The 22,538-nt window shown below is 40.4% G+C and overlaps 1 protein-coding gene across 3 annotated transcripts in view; it reads left to right on the forward strand.

Moving 5' to 3' along the window:
• Positions 1–22,538, forward strand: part of ABCC1 (ATP binding cassette subfamily C member 1 (ABCC1 blood group)) — a 131,278-nt gene that overhangs the window by 50,272 nt on the left and 58,468 nt on the right. For all 3 annotated transcript variants that reach the window (XM_072610438.1, XM_072610445.1, XM_072610454.1), the window contains 7 exons: positions 7,610–7,671; positions 8,450–8,581; positions 13,321–13,551; positions 14,432–14,609; positions 17,276–17,437; positions 19,453–19,545; positions 21,279–21,482. In XM_072610438.1, the coding sequence (XP_072466539.1) occupies positions 7,610–7,671; positions 8,450–8,581; positions 13,321–13,551; positions 14,432–14,609; positions 17,276–17,437; positions 19,453–19,545; positions 21,279–21,482 (1,062 nt within the window). The remainder of the gene's footprint in view (positions 1–7,609; positions 7,672–8,449; positions 8,582–13,320; positions 13,552–14,431; positions 14,610–17,275; positions 17,438–19,452; positions 19,546–21,278; positions 21,483–22,538) is intronic.

Consider the following 22,538-nt stretch of genomic DNA (forward strand, 5'->3'; position numbering starts at 1 on the left):
CTGGGTGCTGGGAAGTTTAAATAAGACATGTATCCTCGCCTCATGGAGCAAAGGGTTAAGACATCTTCTCAGATGTCCTCTCTGACTCATGTCCCTCCCCATTCTAATCCATCCTTCATTTAACTGCCAAAGTGATTTTCCTAAAGTCAAATCTAACCGTGTCAGCCTCCCACTAACAATCTACAGTGACTCCCTGTTACCACCAGGATCAAATATAATATCTGGTTCTGTTCCACCTTTTCAGTCTTCTTATGCTTTATTTCCTTCTGAAAATTCTTTGATCTGGTATCATTGGCCTGTTTTCTAGTCCTGAAATGAGACAGTCCATCTTCTGACTCTGCCTTTTTCACTGGATGTCCCCCACATCTAGCCTACTCATTGAATGGGACCTTGGTAACTGAACTCATTTGGGAGGTAAAGGTGAGGGAAGAGTTGACTCTGATTTGGGAGACTGGATGAATGGTGGTGCCACTGACAGAATTAGTTAATTCTGTCATCAAAATCCCCTTCTTGACATGAGACACCGAGAATGGGATTCTGTCTACTCTGCCTCTTTGATGAATTACACACCCCATAGGGTGAGGACATTTTTCTGGTGTTATTTTCTTCAAGCTTCCTCTTCAGTCAGCTAAGAACTACTCTGCTTAATCTTTTTTGTAATTTGGGGCCCTCTTGGATTAGGCAGATTCTGAGCACAGTCCAAACAGAAAGAAGGAACCTTAGATCCCTGGGAAGTTTTCATTGGTGCCGATAGCTTGTAGGTTTACCTTCCAGGTCCCTGAGGCTAAGAGGTTAGAAGAAAGAGGAAGAGATGTTTGCTGAATGTCTTTAATTGTATTCAACCATGCTAGTCTTCTGAAAATGACATGTGAGATTTTGTAATGAGGCTTCACTCAGATTTTTCTCTGAGCTCATTTCATTTTGGGGTAAGAGTGTAGCAGCAGAAGGAACTGAGTTTATATTAACTTCAGCATCCAAACTCTGTAGAGAGTGTTAGGCTGTTTTTTTATGTGTAAAGACTACTCATCTGTTTTATTTGTCTTGCCATGCATGTTTGACCAGCAGATCTTGTACTGACCATGGATAGGCATCTGTCTTGGACTTTTTTTGCGGTGATGTTGGGGTTCTCTTGAGAATTGGCTTGCTTTGATCCTCAGCACCCAGCACAGTGCCTGGCATACAGCAGGAGTTTAATAAATGCTTGTCGATTGATGGTCTGGTTCCCAGTAAAAAGTATGCATCACCATAGCCATGCTACTTTTGCTTTCCTAAAATTAAATTTCAAACAGCCCCTTCAGTCCTTATCTAGCAAAGTAACATCTAGCCCAAAGAGCCACAAATAGTGCCAGTGTTAGAAAGACAGGGAATTGTTTATAGGCGCACAGGAAAATAGTTAGAAAGAACCTCAGATTGATTAAATGGTTTGCTTAAAACCACCTGGTTAACTTGTAAGAGTAAATACTTAGATTTGATCCATAGTCTTTCCCCAACACCATGCTTGTGGGATTTGGGGCAAGTCAATTAACTTTGTCTGACCTTAGTTTCCCGATCTGTAGACCAGAATATGGTTTCTGAAGTTCTTTCTCTTCACAATTTTGACATTCTGTGGTTCTATATAATTGAAACCCTTTAATTCTAATGTAGTTGGCCTCTTAAAGTCAGTTTAATGTACCTGATTTTGAAGCCAGGAAGACCTAGATTCAAATGTTGAGTCTGACACATACTGATAGTGTGACCCTAGATAAGTCCTTTAACCCCTTAGTGCTGTAGTCAACTCTCTAAGACTATAAAGCAGAAAAGGTCCCAACCTGTATTGACAGGAGTTCCCCATAACAGTGGAATCACAGCTCCACTCCTTCTCCCTGTCCTCTGTGGCTGATCTTGGAGGTTTAAAGGCCTGTAACACCAGTACGGCAGAGGATTCCCATTTCATCTGACATCAGGCTAACAGTGTTGGAAAGCAGTCACCGAAAGGGTAGGCAGAGAGGATTAATTCAGTTCGTTGAGGTGCTATAGTGAAACAGGAAGAGAATGTGATCCGTCCTGAATGAGTCTCTGAGCTGTCTCTGAAACAGTGAAGTTAGCCAGTTAGGATCTGACACAAAATTACTCCTCACTTCTCCGTAAATAATTGGATTTCTGTATTCATTAGGCACTAAACATGGAGCCCAGAAGGACCCATGCTTTTGAGGAGAAAAAAGACCCACAAAAAAAAAAAAAAAAAAGAAAAGGAACGCAGAGTTGTGTCTGGTGACTTGGCTACATTGAAAGCTTGACTCTCCCTGATCCCCTCTCACTTCCTTTCTAAGAGAGGAATCCAGAAGGCTTTAAGGACACTGTTGTCTCAGGGTTTCTTATACTCAGCAGTCTCTGAGGCCACATTCTCTTCTGAGGCTAATTTAATGCTTAGTCCCAGGCTTAGTGGCTGTCCTTGAGAGGGAGTCCCTCAGAGAGCTCTTGAGTCACAGTGGCCTTATAATCTAGGATGTCCAACATTCTTAGAGACCATGTTGTGTGTCTGTCCTCCCTCTACTGGCCCTTTGCTGCATCCCTGGAAATTCACTAAAGGTTTCTCTGGCCAGCGTGATAGCTGGTTAAAGACTGAGCAGACTTTTCTCTCAACCTCCCTCTCTTTCCTCTGCCCCATTCCCTCTAACCTTCTTCCCTGTGTTTATCTGCCTTACCTTGCTGTCAGAGTATTTTGGTTGTGTCTGTCAAAGCGTTCAACTGTGGACATAGGCCTGTGGAGTGAATTTATTTGGAAGATTGGAATAGGTAGAGACCAAACAGATTTATTTAGACAAGTCCCCTAAAACCTTGTTAATTTGGGGTAGAAATTCTGCCCCATATGGCCGAAGTATCCAAACTATAGAGTGTTCTGGAAACAAAAATAGTTTCTTTATCACTATTATAACAGGCATTCATATAATGCATTAACATTTGCAAAGCACCCTCTTTCTATGTATTAACTTATTGGAGCCTCAGAACAACCCTATATGTATTCTTCCTGTTTTACAGATGAGGAAACTGAGACTCATAGTGGTTTAGTCAGTCAGCAGGCTTTTATTAATTGCCAACTTTATTTTAGACACTGAGAGTATTAAGAAAAAAATTACATAGTCCCTGTCCTTTGGGAGAGAGAACAAGTATGGTTTTTTTTTTTTATAATTTGTTTTCAGGTTTCAACAATCACTTCCTTAAGTCTTAAATTTTCTCTCCCTTCCTCCCCTCTCCTTCCCTGAGACTGCATGCAGTCTTGTATGGGGAGAACAAGTATGTTTTTAAGCGTATGCAAAATCAGTGTAATTTCAGGGGGAATACACTAACAGCTAGTGGGTAGGGATGGTGGACTCAGGAAGCATCTCTTGTAGAAGATGGTTCTTGAGCTGAGCTTTGAAGGAAACTAGAGTTCTAAGAAATGGAAATTAGGAGGAAATGTTTTTTAGGGGTGGTCAAGCAGTTTGCTCATGATCTGGCAGCTACTAACAAGTGAAGTCCTCCATGGCCCTCTGGACCAGCACCAGTAGCAATTTAAAGATTTTTTGTGTATATTACATACATATGTGTGTATGTATGTGTATGCGTGTGTATGCGTGTGTTACATATGTTCATATATTGCTTTAGGGTCTACAAAGTACTTTCCTCACAGTAACTCTAAGGGGTGGGTACTGTGAAGTATGATTTGTTGCCATTTTTAGAGTATGAAACGGAACCTTAGAGAGGGCTGTTTAATTGCCCATGGCAGAATGGCTTGTGAAGTATCAGAGCCACAACTGGAATCTGGACCTCTCTTAACATCAGGCTTTGTTCTTGGAGGTATGTAAGGTCATTGAGATAAGTTAATGAAAACCTGCAATTCACAAACACACATGTGTGTATGTATACGTGGAGGTATTCATACGTGTGTATGTATATGGGTATACATACACATATTAATGGTTAAAATTGAAGTAGGACTTTTGGGACATAAATGCACACCCACACCTACCGTGGAATGGACTTTGGAGATCATTTAGTTCAGCTTCCTCATTTTACAGCTAGGGAAGCTGAGACCCAGACATTGTGACTTTCCGTGGTTCCTTAGCTAGTGGCAAACACAGGTCAGCAACCTGTCCTTGGCTCCCATTATGCCCAACTGCTTCTCTGGCTTCAAGCCAATCACGTCTCTTTCATTTTGCCTGTGTCTTCGGCACAGAGTCTAGTGCTTGGCACATACTAGGCACAGTATAAGAGCTTATTCCTTACTTGATTGTAAGTAGAACTGTGGGTTCACTAACATTTCTCGCTCAAAAATATAACAGCTACAACCACAATGTGTAGGACCGTGAAAGTTGACCTTTTTCTGTGAAACGCTCAAGCATACAAGAGGCCTTTCCTTCCTTCACCCTTGGCTCCTGACGCATGTGAATAAGTGCAGCTGTTGTAGCCCTGGTCACACCATACTTGTAGGGAAAGAGTTTTCTCAAGCCTTGATTTTGGGAAAGGAGAGAAGAATGGGAAAAGGGAGGGGGAGATGAATGGAAGGAGCACACTGTTCTTAAGAAGGTCAAGTAATCCTGCTAAGCTGCTAGTATCTTCTTATAAAGTAAGAGGCCCCAGATTGGCATCCAGAGAACAAAACAATCCTTTGTTAACAATGCCACTCTTTGTAACTCTTTACTTGCTGAGAATCTCCTTCACCTTCCTCCCCCAGGGCTGAGTCTGAATTCTCGTGGGTTTTTAATTACTGGAATATGAATTAATGAGGTTCTGCAGTAACCCTTTGGGATGAAATCCTCCCAGACTCTGCCTTGTTCAGCGTGTCAGAAATGTTTGTCCTTCTGGATGATGATGGTCTCTGTAGGCTTCCTTGGAGTCTACAGTTATCAGTCCAGGGCAAGTATCTTTGGTGGGTGATAAGAGTGGCTTTAAAAATATCATGCTTGAGTTAACTTAAGTAGATAAACTGTAGAAAAAAAATTAAAACAGTTCAGTGGTGTTTTTATTTCGTATGGTTCTTTGGGTCTTGGTTATTTTGAGACATCTGTGATCTTGATTCCTTGTCCCTTGTGCACTTCTACAACCAGCTTTCCAAATCTATGTTAAGTCATGTCTCCATTAATCAGAGGAGCTGTTGCATAGATAATACAAAGCATTAGATAATTTGGGAATCATTACTCTTTGAACTTATATGCACATCCACCTATGTAATGTGTGTCTTTGTAAGGACTCTCCAAAAGTTTAATAATTTAAGTTGTGGGTATAATTTTGGGGGGAATCCATACTTGCAATTCCATTGGTATAGGGAGCTTCCAGTATAGAAATTCCCTTCATCATTGCAGACTCACAGTTATCAGTAACTTATAATCTTAGAGAGTTATCTAGAGCACTGAGAGATCCAGTGACCTGCCAATGGTTACAGAGCTAGTATTAATCAGTCAGCAGCATTTATGAAGTACGTACTGCGTACCAGGCACCATACTAGGTATTGGAGGTACAGACACAATAGTGAGCTAGTCCCTGTCCACAAAGAGCTTCCATTCTTCTATGAAGGGATACAGTCAATTCCTTAGGTCAACTATGACTGTGATTATCTCTCTTTGGACATCTCTGCCATGGTTATAACCTGTTTGGCTAGAGTCCAGTTTGTCAATCTCTCTCCCTTCAGATATGGGGCTCAAACTTGTCTGTCTATCTGTCTATCCTCCAAAAAGTCTTTGTGCAGTTGGAAGCTTTAATAGCTAAAAGCCACACTAAGACCTTTGGGATACACTGTGTATGTGAGTCATTCAATCGACAGTCATTCAGTCAACATTTACGTAGTGCCTTCTCTATGCCAGGCACTGTGTTGGGAGCCAGGTATGGAAATGCAAAGAAGTTTACTGAAGCTTACATCCTAATAGAGGAAACAAGTAGTCATAAATAAAGAAATATACATAGTATAAATATATGGTGTAATATAAAGGGTAGTTTGGGAGAGCCCTCGCAGTTGGAGGGATCAGAAAAGTTCGTGCAGAGGATGGTACCTGAACTGCCTGTTAAAGAAAAGGAGGTGAACAAGTTGTGATATATGAATGTAATGGAAAACTGTTGTTCTATAAGAAATGATAAACAGGTGGATTTCAGAAAAACTTGGAAAGATTTACATGAACTGATGCTGAGTGAAGTGAGCTGAACCAGAAGAACATTGTACAGGTCACAGCAACGTTGTGCAGTGACCAGCTTTGATAGACTTATCTCTTCTCAGCAATACAGTGATCTAAGACAATTCCAAAAGACTCATGATGGAAAAGAGAGAGAACCATGGAGTCTGAATGCAGATCAAAGCATACTATTTTCTCTTTTTTTCTTCCTTGTGGTTTTTCTCTTTTCTGATTCTTCTTTCACAACATGACTAATGTGGAAATATGCTTAATGGGATTGCACATGTATGGCATGTATCAGATTGCATGCCGTCTTGGGAAAGGAGGAGGGGAGGAAGGGAGAAAAAAATAAGGAGAGGTATTCAGTGAGGGGGATCGAGAAGGGAGTGCACCTCAGGCATGTGGAAGGGCCAGAGCCAAAGCACAGAGACAGGAGATGAGGTGTCTTGTCTTGTGTGAGGAATATAGAGGACAGTTTGCTTGGATTCCATGATGCCCAAGGGAGAGGAATGTCCATGATGCTGGAAAAGTTGGTTTGGGCCAGATCATGAAAGGCTTTAAATACTAAACAGAAGTTTATATTTTAACCTAGAGGAAATAGAAAGCCACCAGAGTTGACTAAGTGGTGGAGTCACATGGTCAGAACTTAAGGAAAATTACTTTGGCATCAGTGGTTAGGATTGAGGTTGAGAGACTAGTTAGACGGTTGGCAATAATCTAGGAGAAAGATGATGCGAGCCCTGACCTCACGTGACAGCTGTGTGAGTGGAGAGGAGATGGATTCATCAGACATATAACATCTGTTTTACCCTTCTTGCCCCATGTTAGGCTAGCAGATTTGCCTTTCTAATTATGTTTGGTTTGTATTGATAATTAATTTTCATTTACCTTGTCAGATACCCACCTGTGATTGAATGTAGCATTCTAGGAAACATGAAGGTGTAGTTCTCCTAGGGAAGCCAGATTGTGATGGAATATTTTTTGTACATAATCAAAAAGTGAACAGTTAAGAGTTGTTTGTACTCTCTTGTAAATAGAATGTGTCCTTTAGCTTCATATTTTGTTAAAGGTTTTTTGTGACTGTGTACTCACTGTGGGCCTCTTTCCTTATGATTTTCTTAAAAAATTATTTTAAAAGCTTAGATCCCAGAATTCAACATTAAGCTCTGTGGTGGTGCTGGGGGCAGGTGAACTGCCCTGTGTATTTGAATCCAGACAGTACTTGTTAATGATGTGTTTGGGATTTTTTATGGAACTTTTGCGTGCTCCTCTGAGGAAAGGTCTTTGAAGATTGAAGGTAGTATCTTTTTTTTTTTTTGAGAAGTCGTAACTCAGGAGAGAGAATACCATGTTTGGTGCCAAATTGGATGTGTTAAAGTGATCGAATATCACCAATGCAGAAGGATAAGGTGTCAGTTACTACTTTAATAGTCCCAGTGTATGTGACTTAATTATTCTATTTTTTTCCCTCTATTTTTTCCCAATAGAATCCCTGTCCGGAGTCTGGTGCTTCCTTCCTGTCCAGAATCACCTTCTGGTGGATTACTGGGTAAGGACACTGAACCCTTACTCTTACCTGTATTTCTGAACTGATTGACTCCACAGATTGGGCTAGCTCCTTGGCTTATATGGAGGTATTGTGGCCAGTAGGAACTGTGTATTCATGAATGGATTGGTACCTCACTCATTTTGCCCCTCTGTAAAAAGGGCATAGTGATACCTCCTTGCCACAAACCTACACATGTACTCCTCTCTCAAGTTGAAAGTCATAAAAACAAAAAATACTTTGAATCATTGGACAGGGAAGGACTGGGCCACTTGAAGTTATCTTCTCTACATCAATACTCTCAAACTCAAATAGAAACAGGTGCCATTAAAGGACCCCTTTGGGACACATATTAACTAAGTTTTAGCATGTAATATTCCCTGTGTTTTCTTGTATTTTTATTAATTTTGTTAACTATTTCCCATTTATACTTTGTAAGTTTTATTTTTATTTTCAGTTCCAATTTTCTCCCTCCCCCACCTACTGGTAAGGCAAGACATACGAAACTCAGTATATATTATGAAATCATGCAGAACATATTTCCACATGCCCAGTTACAGTTTACTCTGGTTTAGGCTGCACTCAGGAATTCCCATGAGCCACATGCTTTATATCTGTGTTCTACGTGATAATTTTTCAGTGTTTATCCTGGTATTTTTTTCTTATTCATTAGAATGATCCAGAATGGGAGGATACATTTTTTCATTAGTAGTCTGTCTCCTGGTACCGACATGAAAACCTACTTGTCCTCTCACACAATTCCTCTGTGCTTCAAATGTAGGTTGATGGTCCAGGGATATAAATGTCCTCTGGAGGCTAGAGATTTGTGGTCTCTGAACCCCGAAGACACCTCTGAACAGGTGGTGCCTGTTTTGGTGAAAAACTGGAAGAAAGAATGTGTCAAGTCAAAAAAGTAAGTGTGAGGACCATGGATGGACTGATGATCTAGGCTCCTGACTAATGAAGACCGAGGAAGGTCTGTGATATGTAAATCTGGGCACTTTGACAATTGTTAATCACGGGGTCAACAAGGCCAGAGTTTTAATTGTTTAGACCATTAGTATAAGACAGTAGTTCTCCAGCTTTTTGGCCTTAGGACCCTTTGACAAACCCTTCATACTCTTAAAATTTTTTGAGGACCCAAAGAGCTTTGGTTTGTGTCAGCTATAACTGTTTTTAAAAATTATATTTACTGTATTTGGTATTGGTATTTATAATATTGTACTAGAAATTAAAACCAATAATTTAAAAAAATTATTAGTTCATTAAAAAATAAAAATAAATCCTATTTCGTGTTAAATAACATTTTTATGAAAAAAATTAAAAAAATTAGAGTGATACTGTTTTACATATTTTTGCAAGTCTCTCAGCTGTCTGGAGTAATAAAAGGCACCTGCGTTCTCATAACTGCTTATGCATTCAATCTGTCGTGATATGTTGTTTTGATTAAGGTATATGAAGAACATTTGGCCTCACAAATATATAGTTGGAAAAGAAAGCAGTATTTTAATAGACATCTTAGTATTATTATGAAAATAGTTTTTGTTACATGTATCCCCTGAATGTGGCTCAGAGACCCCTCAAAGGTCTGATTGCCACATTTTGAGAACCTCTGGTGTGATGCATTAATTAAGCCAAGATTGTGAATTTCACCTCCATACAGAGACATATGTACATGGGGGGAAAGCTCTCCTTCTCAGCTATGTACTACAACTCCAGTCCTTGGTAGGGTAACTCAGACTTCCAGTCATATGGGGAGCCAGCAAAAAGGCATCAGTGGATGTATGTAGCTCTCACTGATGGGAAAACAACCAGAAATACAGAATCAGCTGCGGCTGTATCAGTAGCATCCTCTTTGTAAGCAGAGGAAAGCATATTGAGAAGGTGTGCTTTTAGCCATTGTTGATTGTTGGGAGAGTAAGCTGTGAGGTTTCTGTGCCTTTCTTTTTTGGTATGAGCATCCTGTTGTTATGCTAGGGAAAGTGTGTATATGGTTGTGTGACTGGTTGTGTTTCTAGATACCTGATCGTGTTCCTGTTCTTGAGAGGGGGAAATACAGGGTATAACTGTTAAAACCAGAGTTTGCCTCGTCTTCACTCGTATCTCCTGAGGAAGGACTTAGTTTGCTGACTTGTGTGTGCTCTGGCCTTGTCCTGGGGCTTAGGCAGCCGTAAGAAGCTAGCTGCAGGAATGATGGGATGGTCAATTTCTATCACTATGAGAAATGGGCCCTTATCCTTCTTTATCCTCACATGACTAAACTAGACGTAGAAAGAACCAAGTTCCCAGGATCCACATCAGAAAAATCAAGAGAACCCTACTGAGTTCTAGGATTCCTCTGTTTGATTGTAGTCTGGGCCTTTCTTCACAGAGGAATGCAGGGACAGTTACTACCATGGTATATTCTAGCTGATCTATAGTCATTCCTGTCCTGTAGAGTGGAACAGACCATGTAACCTTGTTTTATGCTGCCATTAGGGATCAGGAACAGAGGTCGCCAAAATACTGGAAAATGAGAGGTGGTCCTCAGAACAGCTAAATACTATTTATTTGCTTATAGCAAAATTAAGGTTGCATTATACAAGCAAGCTCAGACATCTGCTTTCTTCAGTTTAGCAAGTTTTAGGGATATAATCTTCTCTGTAAGCCATCATCTTTACCCCCTATTTAACTCATTACCTTATTTTTTGTAAATTTTATTAAGGACGTTTATTAAATACAGTGAAATTTAAAAAAAATTATGTCCTATTTGAACAACGTGAATAAAAATTAGAATAAAAACTGATGGGAATCAAGTCACGTCTGATAATTGTAACATTTAAAAAAGAAGTTTATTGATGTCTTTTGTCTTTTGTACATCATCATAGTTTTTTGCAATATCCCTTCTTTTCCCTCTCCCAGAGAGCCATCCCATATAAAGTTAGAGAGAGAGAGAGAGAGAGAGAGAGAGAGAGAGAGAGAGAGAGAGAGACAGAGACAGAGAGAGAGAGAGAGAGAGAGAGAGAGAGACAGAGACAGAGAGAGAGAGAGAGAGAAAGAGAATCAGTACAACTGACCAGTACGTGAAAAAGTCTAAAAATGCAATGTGCAGCACCTTTCCACCTCTCAACCCCTTGAAGTTGGGAGTTGGGAGTGTCTTCTCATATCAATTCTTTTTTTTTTTTTCTTTTAGGCAATCAGGGTTAAGTGATTTGCCCAGGGTCACATAGCTAGTAAGTGTTTGAGGCTGGATTTGAACTCAGGTCCTTCCTGATCTACTCTACCACCTACTTGCCCTTCATATCAATTCTCTCAAGTCATGCATGACCTTTATAATTTTGCAACAGACCTCTTACCTTATTAATTTGAATTATGATTTCCAAGGTAATCAAAAGATATGTTCTGCTATTTCCTCACAGATTACCAAACTTGGAGGGTCTCATTAATCAGTTAGCTCTGAGTCCTCACCCTAGTTTAAGTATTCTTTATTCAATTAACCAGAGAAACCTCTATTCCCATATCCTTTTGTTCATTTCTAAATAACCGTCCCTTCTTCCCCCAGTGTTCTGAGCTTAAATAAGTCTCAAGGTTACTGGCTTTGCAATTTAACAACTGAACAATGACCAATGGGGGGAAAAATACATATGATTATTAACAGTATACTAATTGTGAGAAAGTCACACAGCCAGTTACCTTTAATGATTAACTCTGGAAATACCAACTATTCAGCTCTTACAGTTGCAAGTTTAAATCTTTTCTGAAGAAATCTTTTCACAATGGTTTTTTTTTCCCCCACAAAAGGGGAACTAAACTCCATTTTCTCATGAAATATTTCCACAGATTCTTTCTCCTTAATAGATAAATCATCCAGTTTCTCAGGAAAAAAGTTCTTTCTCTAGCCATGTCGACTAAAATATATTCCAGAATAATAGTTAAATTAACTTCCCAAGATTCCATTCCCTCCTAGAGGACTGTTGAAACCAGTCTTGTTCCATGGATTTGTAGGACTGGGGCGCCTGCCTTGGCCGGTAGTTTTCCGTTCTCATGTTCTCTGGGCCTGCAGTCTACTTTCTGTCCTTTTACATTCTACTTGGCTCTAGCTCAAAACCCAGTTACCTGGAATAGATCTCTTCTAGGCTCCTTAATATCTTAAGACAGAAGATCTTCTCTAATTTTTTTTCTCAATGTAAATTCTCATTTATCTGGAATCTTCTTCTCCTTGACTTACTCTTAACAGATTCCTTTCATCCCATCTTACTTCCTTGGCTGTATATCGCTCTCCTGTCTTCTCTTCTCTGGGTCTTCTCTCTCTTCTGGTATTCAGTCCTTCTAACTTTGTATCCTCCCGTGTCCTGTAAGTGTAAAAGGCCAAGAATAGATGATGTCTCTTGGTAGTTGTGACTAGGCAAATAAACAGTGGAAAATTGGAAAACTGGAAAAAAATGAATTGAGGGACCACTTCTTTTCCCTTCCTTTCAAACAGAAAAAACAAACATTAAAAAATTTAATATTCCACTTGATTGGTAGATATAGCATGTGTATAGATGTGTACATATACACAAAAATATACATGCATATGTACATTGGTGTGTGTGTATATATATGTACATACACAATAGTTTATTAAAATAAGCAGCACAGACAAAAGTAGGAGGCTCGAGAAGGAAGAAATCCAAGTGGGTAGCATGATGGGGTTGACTTCACGGAAGGGGTGACATTTCTTAGGGCTGTGAAGGATATGTGGAATTTGGCTCGATAGAGAGGGTGGGGGAAGGGAATTCTGGGTAACAGGTGAGATAGAAGAAAACTTAGGGAGTTGAGAAAAGGCATGTTATCTTTGTGTTCACTAAGTAATAGGAGATAAGTCTAGATAGAGAGGCTGTGGTTGGATTGTGTAAAATAGATGTCAGACTTGATTGTGTGTAAAATCGATTCTATGTAAAAGAGTTGCCAAACTCACAGTTGCAAAACTCAGAGTAAAATGTCATTGGGAAATGTTTAACAAAATATGTAAAAGCATAGTACCATAGGGCAGCTAAGTGACTTAGTGGATAGAGTCCTGGGCTTGGAATCAGGAAGACTCATCTTCATGAGTTCAAATCTTGCCTCAGATGCTAACTAGCTGTGTGACCCTGGGAAAATTACTTAATTTTCCTGTGTGCCTCAGTTCCTCACCTGTAAAAATTAGCTGGGGAAGGAAATGGCAAACCACTCCAGTGTCTTTGCTAAGAAAACCTCAAACAGGCTCATGAAGAGTGTGACACGACTGAAATGACTGAACAGCAAGAGATAATGTTAATTTCTGATTTTCTAAGTCAGCATACCTCACAGAGATCCATTTCTGTTAAGAGTTTTATTCCACTGATGTAAAACAATGAATATTAGATACACTATGTGGGATTTTACCTTGTAGACATATGGGAGCCATCGAAGTTTTTGTGTAGGGGAGTGATATGGAAAAATTAGATATTTTTAGAGGATTAACTTCATGGTAGCCTGCAAGATAGGTTGGAAAGAGTCAGAGAACTAGAAGTCAGAAGGTGGAAAACTGTTGCAGTAATCCAGGTATGGGGGGCTGTCTGTGAGTGCCTAATGGGCATGTTTCTTTGCTAGGGTACATTGTGGTGACCGGGGCGTGTTACTTAACCACCTTGCTTTCCTTCTGTCTTGTAGGAAGCCTGTAAAGATCGTGTATTCCCCCAAAGATCCAGCAAATTCCAAAAGGGGCTCCAAAGGAGACGTGAATGAGGAGGTTGAAGCCCTAATTGTAAAGCCCACTCAGAGGGAGAGGGAGCCCTCTTTGTTTAAGGTGTTATATAAAACTTTTGGGCCTTACTTCCTCATGAGCTTCATTTTCAAAGCACTCCATGACCTTTTGATGTTTACAGGCCCTGAGATCCTCAAGTAAGACCCCTTCCCTTTGAGTCTCCCCTTTTATTTTCATTGTTCAGTCCTTTCCTTTGGTTATCATTAGTGAAGCTCCTTATGGGGAGCGTAACTGGAGTGGTGATACTGAATAACTCATGGTCTTACATATCTTATTTTAAAAAAACTAAAGTGAGTCTAGCATACGTTTATACCAGTGTAGCCCTTATTGACCACATAGGTTAGGTTGTTGAGAAAGAAGTATCCTATTTATATTAGCGTCAGAAGCATTATAATACCTTTGGACAAGCTGTACTTCTCATTGTTTTTGTCCCTCCTCGGCTTCAGATTTGGCATCAATCCCTAAACATTTATTAAGCACCTACTATGTGCTGGACGCTGTCCTAAGTGCTGGGCATGGAGGTAGAATGGTAGAAAGAACACTGCATTTTAGAGTCAGCGCTCCCGTGTTTAAATCTCATCTCTTCTAATTTGCCATATTACTTGGCAGGTTACATGACCCTTGTGGGCCTCAGTTTTCTCATCTGTAAAATGAGGCAGTCCAGCTAGAGAATCTCCCAAGATCTCTCCTGGCTCTAGACTTTGATTCCTTCCTTTGTAATTCTGGCTCTAAGTCCTGTGTTCCTAGTCTTGGGGGCTGGAAGCTGGGCTCACTGGATAGGTGGTGAGGCAGAGCTTTTCTGAATTGTCCCCCTGAATGTACCCAAGACTTTGGCACTCAAGGCTATGTAATCTAGTACTTCCCCAAAAGTTTTCTTTAATTTTTTTTTTAGTCTTTAAAGAGCTTAAGGAGTATGTGTAAGTTGGTTGTTGGCACTTCCTACATTTTGTGTGGAAGGCATGACTTGTTGCCTTTTCTGCCCAAGTTAATAATGGGCCTTCCTTTTTCCTTTAACAGATTGCTTATCAATTTTGTGAATGACAAGGAGGCCCCTGATTGGCAGGGATACCTGTACACAGCACTTCTCTTTGTGAGCACCTGCCTACAAACCCTGGTCCTGCACCAGTACTTCCATATCTGCTTTGTGAGTGGGATGAGAATCAAAACTGCTGTCATTGGGGCCATCTATCGCAAGGTAACTTCAGTTGAAAATTCCCTGACCCAGAGGGGCAAGTTATCTTTGGGATCTTTAATTTCTTGTCCCCTTTTCCCTGAGCTGCAGAATCTACAATGATGCCTCGGTGAGCTCTTGGACAGGGACTTTTTTTTGGGGCTCATATATCCAATATATTTTTATTAATATCTTTTGTTTTTGCATCACGTAGGTTGTCTGCTTTATCCCTTCCCATTATCTCTTTCCCAGAGAGCCACCCCATATGACAATTTTTTTTTAATAAAAAAAAAAGAGGAAAAAAATTAGATATGATTGTGTTAAGGCATGTAGGTTGAGCCGTGAATTGTTATAGGTATTCTGGAAAGCAATTTGGAATTAAGCAAATAAAGGGGCTAAAATGTTCATAGAGTTTTCCCTGCAAGGCACATACCCCACGATGGTCATTATGGAAAAGAAAGGCATGCCAGAATATTTATAGCAGTATGTTTTGTGGTAGAAAAAAAACTGGGGGGCAGCTAGGTTAATACATTGAATAGAGCTCTGGCCCTGGAGTCAGGAGGACCTGAGTTCAAATCCAGCCTCAGACACTTAGCACTTATTACCTTGGGCAAGTCACTTAAGCCCATTTACCTTGCCTTCCCCACCCCAAAAGAAAAGAAAAAGAACTGGAAATACAGTAGATGCCCATTGATTGGGGGATAGTGAAATAAATTGTGGTACTTTAGCGTAATGGAATATCACTGTGCTGTAAGAAACAATGACTATAATGAATATAAAGAAACAATACAGACAGACACTGCAACAATGTGAATGGAAAGAACGGCCAAATAACTGAGACTGAATGTTGTGAAATCATAAAAAACAAGCTTGTTTCCAAGGAAGAGATGGGAGAGGATGCCTCTGCCCCTTGGCAGAGATTGACATCTGCAGGTATGGAGTATCGCCTAGAATGTTAGCCTTGTTTTATGTCATTTCAAGCAAAGTTATGAGTATGTTTGGCGATGATATGACTTTCATTTCAGGTGCCTTCCTCCCTCTCCTATATCTAGAGAGTCGTTCTTTGTAACAAAGAGTGAAAGAGAAAAAAAGAAAAACTACCCAAGAAATGAATCAAGTCTAGCAGTTTATAGTGACTGTGTTTGTAGATGCCAGTGCCCTGACTCTGCAGAGAGAAGAGGAAGATGCCTCTTCCAATCTCTTCTTTAAGGCCAGTCTTAGTCCTTGTCATGACACAGCGTTCAGTCTGGGTTTCTTGTTCTTTCATTTACATTGGTGCAGCACCAATTCTGCATACTTTTTACATTGCACTACTTGATATGTCTCCCCATGGGTTTTTTTCATATCCATCCTTTATTATATTCAACAATATTCTGTTAACATTCATGGACTGCAGTTTGTTTAGCCATCACCTAGTTGAAGGGCAGCACCTCCTTTGTTCAAGGGATATATTGCCAAGAGAATTTTCATAGCACTGGTTGTGACTGAATATTCCAGCATAGTTCTCAGTCGCAAAGTATAACGGACTCAACACATAGAAGGCAGAAGAAAAACATTTATTCAGACACCAGAAAGCCATATCCCAAAACCAGAAAGCCAAATGCATTATAGTAACCAAGAAGTCAATACACATTATCACAGCAGGGGACAAAGCCATTCCCAAGCCTCCCCAACCTCCTGCTGGGACCTTCCCACAAACAAACGCTTATGAACCTAGCTGTGCCTGCCCGCCTGTGTCCTCTCTCTCCCTCACCCTAATCACTCTCACCAGCTTCCTCCCAGTTCTTCCACATCCTTCCTATTCCACCTATTCAGCAAACTCCTCCTACCTCATGTGACTTAGGCTTCGATGTGATTTAAGCAGGTCACATGGGCCTATTCATGAATGGGAAAGATCTTCCCATTTAAATTACCATGACAAGGGATAGATTTCAAATTCAGTTTCTGGAACTGTTAAGATGAGGATGCATTAATGTTAGGTTTATGGAGTGGTGAAGAGTGGTGCCATTACGTCCCTGACCATACTAGAGAGGGTGATTGCTTACGTTAGCATATAGAGAGTATGAGCCATTAACACAGTCATTATTAATAGACGGGTTTCTTGAAAGGAACAGTAAACTGATTTTGGAGGTCTGGATTTAGCTAATAGTTCTTTTTTAGCCATTATTTTACTTCATATGATGTTAGGCTCCTCATTTAAGTTGGGAGCATCAGGCGTCATTAAGTAGTTTGGATGTTCTTTGAGCTGTACAGTAACTGGTATGTTGTGGGTTCTCTCTTTATGTATCCTCTTGATTTCTTCTTTTCCCATTTCAGTGAAGCCTGGATAACACTATCTGCCTCTGAATATTGTAGAGGGGCTTCTTACATTGGGAGGTGGGAGGGGTGTGATGAGACAGAGTCTGAACTCAAAGATCTCTGGGGTCCTTTGCTTTGTAAAGACTCTATGAGCTGCCTTCTGGGGTGTTAGGAAGATTGGAAGCTGTGCAAACTCTTCAGGGGAGAAGAGTCAGACACTTTATAAATTCAGGTAATAGTTTGGTAAAATGCCCTGAATTGTCTTTTTTTTTTTTTTTAAATTTTGTTACCAAATGGATCCATCTTTAGAGAAACCATAACCTCTGCAAACTGGACAAGATGTGGCCTTGGTCCGCTATGCCCAGGCATCCTACCTTCTGCTTTTTTCTTAGGCCCTGGTGATTACAAATGCTGCCCGAAAGTCTTCCACAGTTGGGGAAATAGTGAACCTCATGTCCGTGGATGCTCAGAGGTTCATGGACTTGGCCACCTACATTAACATGATTTGGTCAGCCCCTCTGCAGGTCATCCTGGCTCTTTACTTGCTATGGCTGGTATGTACTTGTTGCCTTTCCTTTATTGGTCAGCCCTTACGATTGCGTTCAATATAAGCAGTAATTTGAGCTGGGGAGCTGGGTTTGTTTGCCCTCTCTCTCAGACATTAGAATGGTGGAACAGGATGTGTTTCTATCCTTCTTTATTTGGTCAAGTAACATGGCTGGCATTTGTACTGCAAAGGTCTAAATGTGCATGATTTCCTTCGCAACCAGGTGGTAGGTGCTGTGCATATTATTATCCCCATTTCACAGGCAAGGAAACAAACTCAGAAAGGTTAAGTGACTTGCTTCACATAGCCGAGGTGGGCTCTGAGCTCAGGTCTTCTTGACCTCAACTCTAGTGCTCTGTCCACTATACTACACTCCCTCTTTTAGAGCATTATGGGGTTTAAGTAGGAAAGTTCCCTAGTTTTTTGGTGGTCAATACTTTAAAAAAAGTTTTCTAAAAATGGATTGGCCTCTTTTTTTTTTATTACCTACATTTTTCCATATGCTTTTTTCTCCTTGCAACACGAGAGCCATCTCTTATAAGAAAGAAAAAAAAGGAAAAAAAGCAGTCCAGCCGTATTATGTTAACTAATATGACAAAGTCCAACATGGCGTGTCATAGTCCCCAAAGATAATTTTCTCCCCCTGCAGAGAAGGTAGGGAGCTGCGTCTTGTCTCTTGTTTGGGGCCGTGGCGGGTCATTATTTCAGAGCATTCAGTTTCCGTTGTTTTGCTCTTGTTTCCCTTTCCATTAATTCCAATTCAATTAATTTGTTTTTAAATTTTATTTTTTATTATGGACTTAAACATCAATAGAATGAACATTTCATTGTGTAATGAAAAACAAAAAGGAGACTTTACATGAAACACTGCATTTTTGTTATGTCCAACTTGATTTTTTCCCTGCTGTGTATAGCTTGGGGTGTTTTTTTTTTTTTTTTGCGGATGGGCATGTATGATTCAAATTTAATATGGTAATTCCAACACTGCCCTACTTTTCTGTGTCTCCCTCTGAACTTCCTTCTGCTTTTTTCTGTTTAATTTTTTCTAATGATTCATGAACACTTTTTCCTTCCTGTGTTTTAGTATCATATATCATGTCTTCTACCTGTCTTTCCCCCCAAGAAGAGAAAAGACAAGCCCTCTCTTGTAACAAATAAGTACAATCAATAGTTAGGTTGTTAGTCTTTTTCTTTGCTGTTCTCTGAACTTTTTTGGAGAAAGGTGAGTTCTTGTGCCTGTTTGCCAGTTTTGTCTGTTTTATTCCTTCTCCTGATGATCTGATTTTTTTACCCTGTTTTTGGCCCTGTTCTTTTGCTAAGTTTATCTTAAAGTCCCTGCATGATGTACCTTGTATAAGCCTTCTGACCTTTAATGTATCCGTAGAGGGAGGGAAGTATGACAGGAGATGAGGTGTGACCACCAAAGATGGAGACCAAAACTGAATGTTTAGCAAACAAATCAGACCTCAGACATCCCAGTGAGTGTAGTCAGTCACACTGTTGACTTGTTCTAGTGTTTCTGCCATTGTCCAAACCACTTTTGGTAGGCCCATGAGCTGCAGGACAAAAACAGACCTTTTCCTTTGATAGTTGCTCCCCATACTTGGACTGGCAGCTCTGTTATTTGTGCTATATTAATAATTTGACTGAATCCCAGCCCTTCCTTCCCTCACCCCATTTGTGCTTCTGAGTACGAAATGATTTATATATTTACTTTTGCTATTTCCCAAAATCACTTTGTCTATAAAGACATTTCAAAAAAGGACAGATGTCGGTATTTAAAGGTAGTGCCTAGTGGGGTTATCAAGCCTATTTTGTGTAATGACACCTTTACCTAAGGTACGTATTTTGTAGCAGATGACACATTTGGAGGTATCCATTCTTGTATGTTCCTGTTGAGCTAGTTTAGATGGTTGGATTTTGTTGCTCAGTTGCCATTTCAAAGAGCTCCCCTCATGTAGGTAGTATTCTTTCAGGGCAGCTGTTTCTTCCTAACTCCCCTTTCCTTTTTTTTCCCGTTAGAATTTAGGCCCTTCCGTGTTAGCTGGAGTGGCTGTCATGATCCTCATGGTTCCCCTCAATGCCGTAATGGCCATGAAGACCAAAACCTATCAGGTAAGGTCTCTGCTAATGAGAGCCCCAGGCTGGGATTGGTAATGTTCTCCTCCTCTGCCAAGTTTTCTCAGATAAAAACCCTATTATTGAATTAGAACAAGAGCTTGAAGGAGTACAGAATAACTTCTAGGTTGCTTATGGAATTTAGAATGTGAGGACTTGGCTGAACTTTTTGGAAACCATGAACTTGGAATCCTACAGATGAGTTCCAGGGCCTAGCCTTGATGGAACAGAATGTCATGTTCTTAGTAGATGGCCTTCTTGGATTAAGGGGTGGGTCTTAGAACTGCCTTAGTGTTCCCCGTGTTCTTTAATGAGCAGTTTTCCTTAAATTTGTCCTTTTCTTAAATCTCCCTCATCACGAAAGTCAGTCCCCTCTTTCCCCCACCCCCAGCAGAAACTCTAAATGGACTGTTCTTGGCTTTGCCTTTAATGTTGTAAATCACATTTTTTCCTCTTGGCTTCTGGAGGAATAAATAAACAGCCTGCCAATAGAGCAGAGGGCCTGTCTGTGATAGGTGGGATCTCATGAAGGAAAGAAGTATGGTGTTTGGCTGGGCTATGTGAGGCTTATCTTTCAAAGTCTCACAACCTAGGTTTAAATCTTGTCCATTATTCTTTATACAAACTTGTCACAAGTTAGTCCCCTTGCAAAGATAACTAGGTGTCAGTGGAATTAAATCTGCCTTTAAAGATCAGTAAAAATACAGAACTGTGTGAGATGAAGGACTTGAGGGAGGCTTTGGGTCCTTCTTCAAGGTGTCTACAGTGTAGGGTTTTCCTTCATAAATAAATCTTAGTGTTAATTTGAAGCTCTTAGAACAACAAGTCAACTCTCAAGTATAAGTTAAATATCTGCATTTTGGAGATGTTTTTGTCTTTCTTCAATGCGCCTTGGAAGAAAAAAAAAGTGAAATTCCAATTGAGATGATCTCTCACTCTCACCCTGCCCCCCTTCCATGGTCAACATCCTTGTTCTCTTAATTAACCCCAATAATTATAGGGAGGGAGGAAAAGAGAGTGAACAGAGATGGAAAACAATGAAGGAAATGGAGCAGGGATAGGGAACCTTTGGCAAATTCTTTTATCAAGGGGATTGGTTCTGTGAAGTTTAGATTCAGTCACATGGCCACACTTGAGGACCTTGAGGGCTGCAGGTTGCCTACCCCTGAAATAGAGAGATGGAGGAAAAGAAGAAGGGAGAAGTGGGGAAATTAAGAGAGAGGAATGACGCATCACTACATCAGTAGTGGCCCCAGGTGCCTCACAATTGCCTCTCCTTGGTCAGATCTAATGCAAGCTTTTTTCTTTCTTTTTTTTTGTCCAACCTGCATTTGGTGGCAAAAGTTCTTTGAGTGAGCTTTTCAGGGTACTGCATTCTGGACAGTGAAAAAATTAGCATGATGACATATAAAGTAGAACCCTAGTTCCCTGGTAACTCAACAAGTCCTCTGTTGACCCTGTTCCTTTTGTCTAAATTTAATAGCTGCATTGAAGTCGACTTGAGCAACACATTTTAAATGATTTAGGTGGCTTGTGAGACCAGGCATTTTCTTGGGGGAAAAATGGAATCACCTAATAACTCTTCTTGGGAGAAATGAACATTTTCTTTAGGAGTAATTGGTGCAGTTTTCCACCTTAATGAAGATCCTTTTTAAAATGTGGCAATAATAATGAGAGGAGCACTTGAGTAGTTGACTACTTCTGAACGTCTCCATTGATTTCTCTGGAAGGTGGCCCACATGAAGAGCAAAGACAATCGGATTAAGTTGATGAATGAAATTCTCAATGGGATCAAAGTCCTGAAGCTGTATGCCTGGGAGTTGGCCTTCAAGGAGAAAGTGTTGGAGATCAGACAGGAGGAGCTCAAAGTGCTTAAGAAATCTGCTTACCTGGCTGCTCTGGGGACCTTCACTTGGGTCTGCACACCCTTCCTGGTAAGTGAGGTGGACAGGAACCTTGTCCCTAGCTCATTTAAGGTTCAGAGCTTCTGGTGAGATGGAGTCATCAGGGAGACCAGCTTCAAACTGACAGTTTGAAGTATGAAGTATGGGAAACATTTAAGCAGAGCTTGATAATTGCTGAAGGTTATTCGTCAGAATACCGTATAGTTCCTAGGTTTCTTCATTTCTTTAAATCTTTCTCTAAACTGTGCCGTTGATATCTCCAGAGTATCACGGACGTCATCTAGTCTAACCATGTTATTTTAGAGATGAGAAAGCTGGGGTCCAGAGAAGTTAAATGGGGTGGCCCAAGTTGCACAGTAAGAGGCAGAGCTTGGGTTTGAACCCATCTTAATATAAATGCAACTCTTTCTTTTCAATAAGTTTTTACTCATTTTAACTAATAGTGGTAGTTACTATAGGATAGATAACATGATCTGTCAGTTTAGCTAGTCAGTTAAACTATTTCTACCTAAATAGAGCTTTCTAAGTGGAACAAAGTGTTAATAGGTTTTTCTTTTCAGAGAATCTGTGTGACCAAAGCCTAGGCATCACAACCCACTTGCTGGGAAATGAGCTAAATTGCAGGCATGGGGCCTCTAAGGGATTTTTACCAGGGCATATATCTGACCATGTCATTTCCTCATTCAGTGAACCCAGGGGCATCCTGTTTTCCCTAGAATCAAGCACAGACTTCTCTGTTTGTCATTTAAATTCCTTCACCACCTGTCTCCAGGCTCTCTCAGGTAGTCCAGCCAAACTGGACTTATTGCTGCTTCACATGTACAACATGACATTTCCTACTTCCGTGCCTTTGCTCAGGCTGTGCTTCCTGCCTAACTTTTAGAATCCTTAGTTACCTTCATGCTCATATCAAAGTTTGCTTCTGTGTGAAGCCACTCGTTATCTACCTCAAGTTACCTTGTATTTATTTCATGCACATTTTGTAATGTTCATGCATGAACACATTGTTTCTCTCAGTAGAGGATGTCTCTGAGTGCAGGCACTTTGGCATTTCTTCCTTTATGACCCCAGGACCAAGTGCAGTGT

The sequence above is a fragment of the Notamacropus eugenii genome, chromosome 1 (genome assembly GCF_028372415.1).
Source record: "Notamacropus eugenii isolate mMacEug1 chromosome 1, mMacEug1.pri_v2, whole genome shotgun sequence".
Classification (NCBI taxonomy): domain Eukaryota; kingdom Metazoa; phylum Chordata; class Mammalia; order Diprotodontia; family Macropodidae; genus Notamacropus; species Notamacropus eugenii.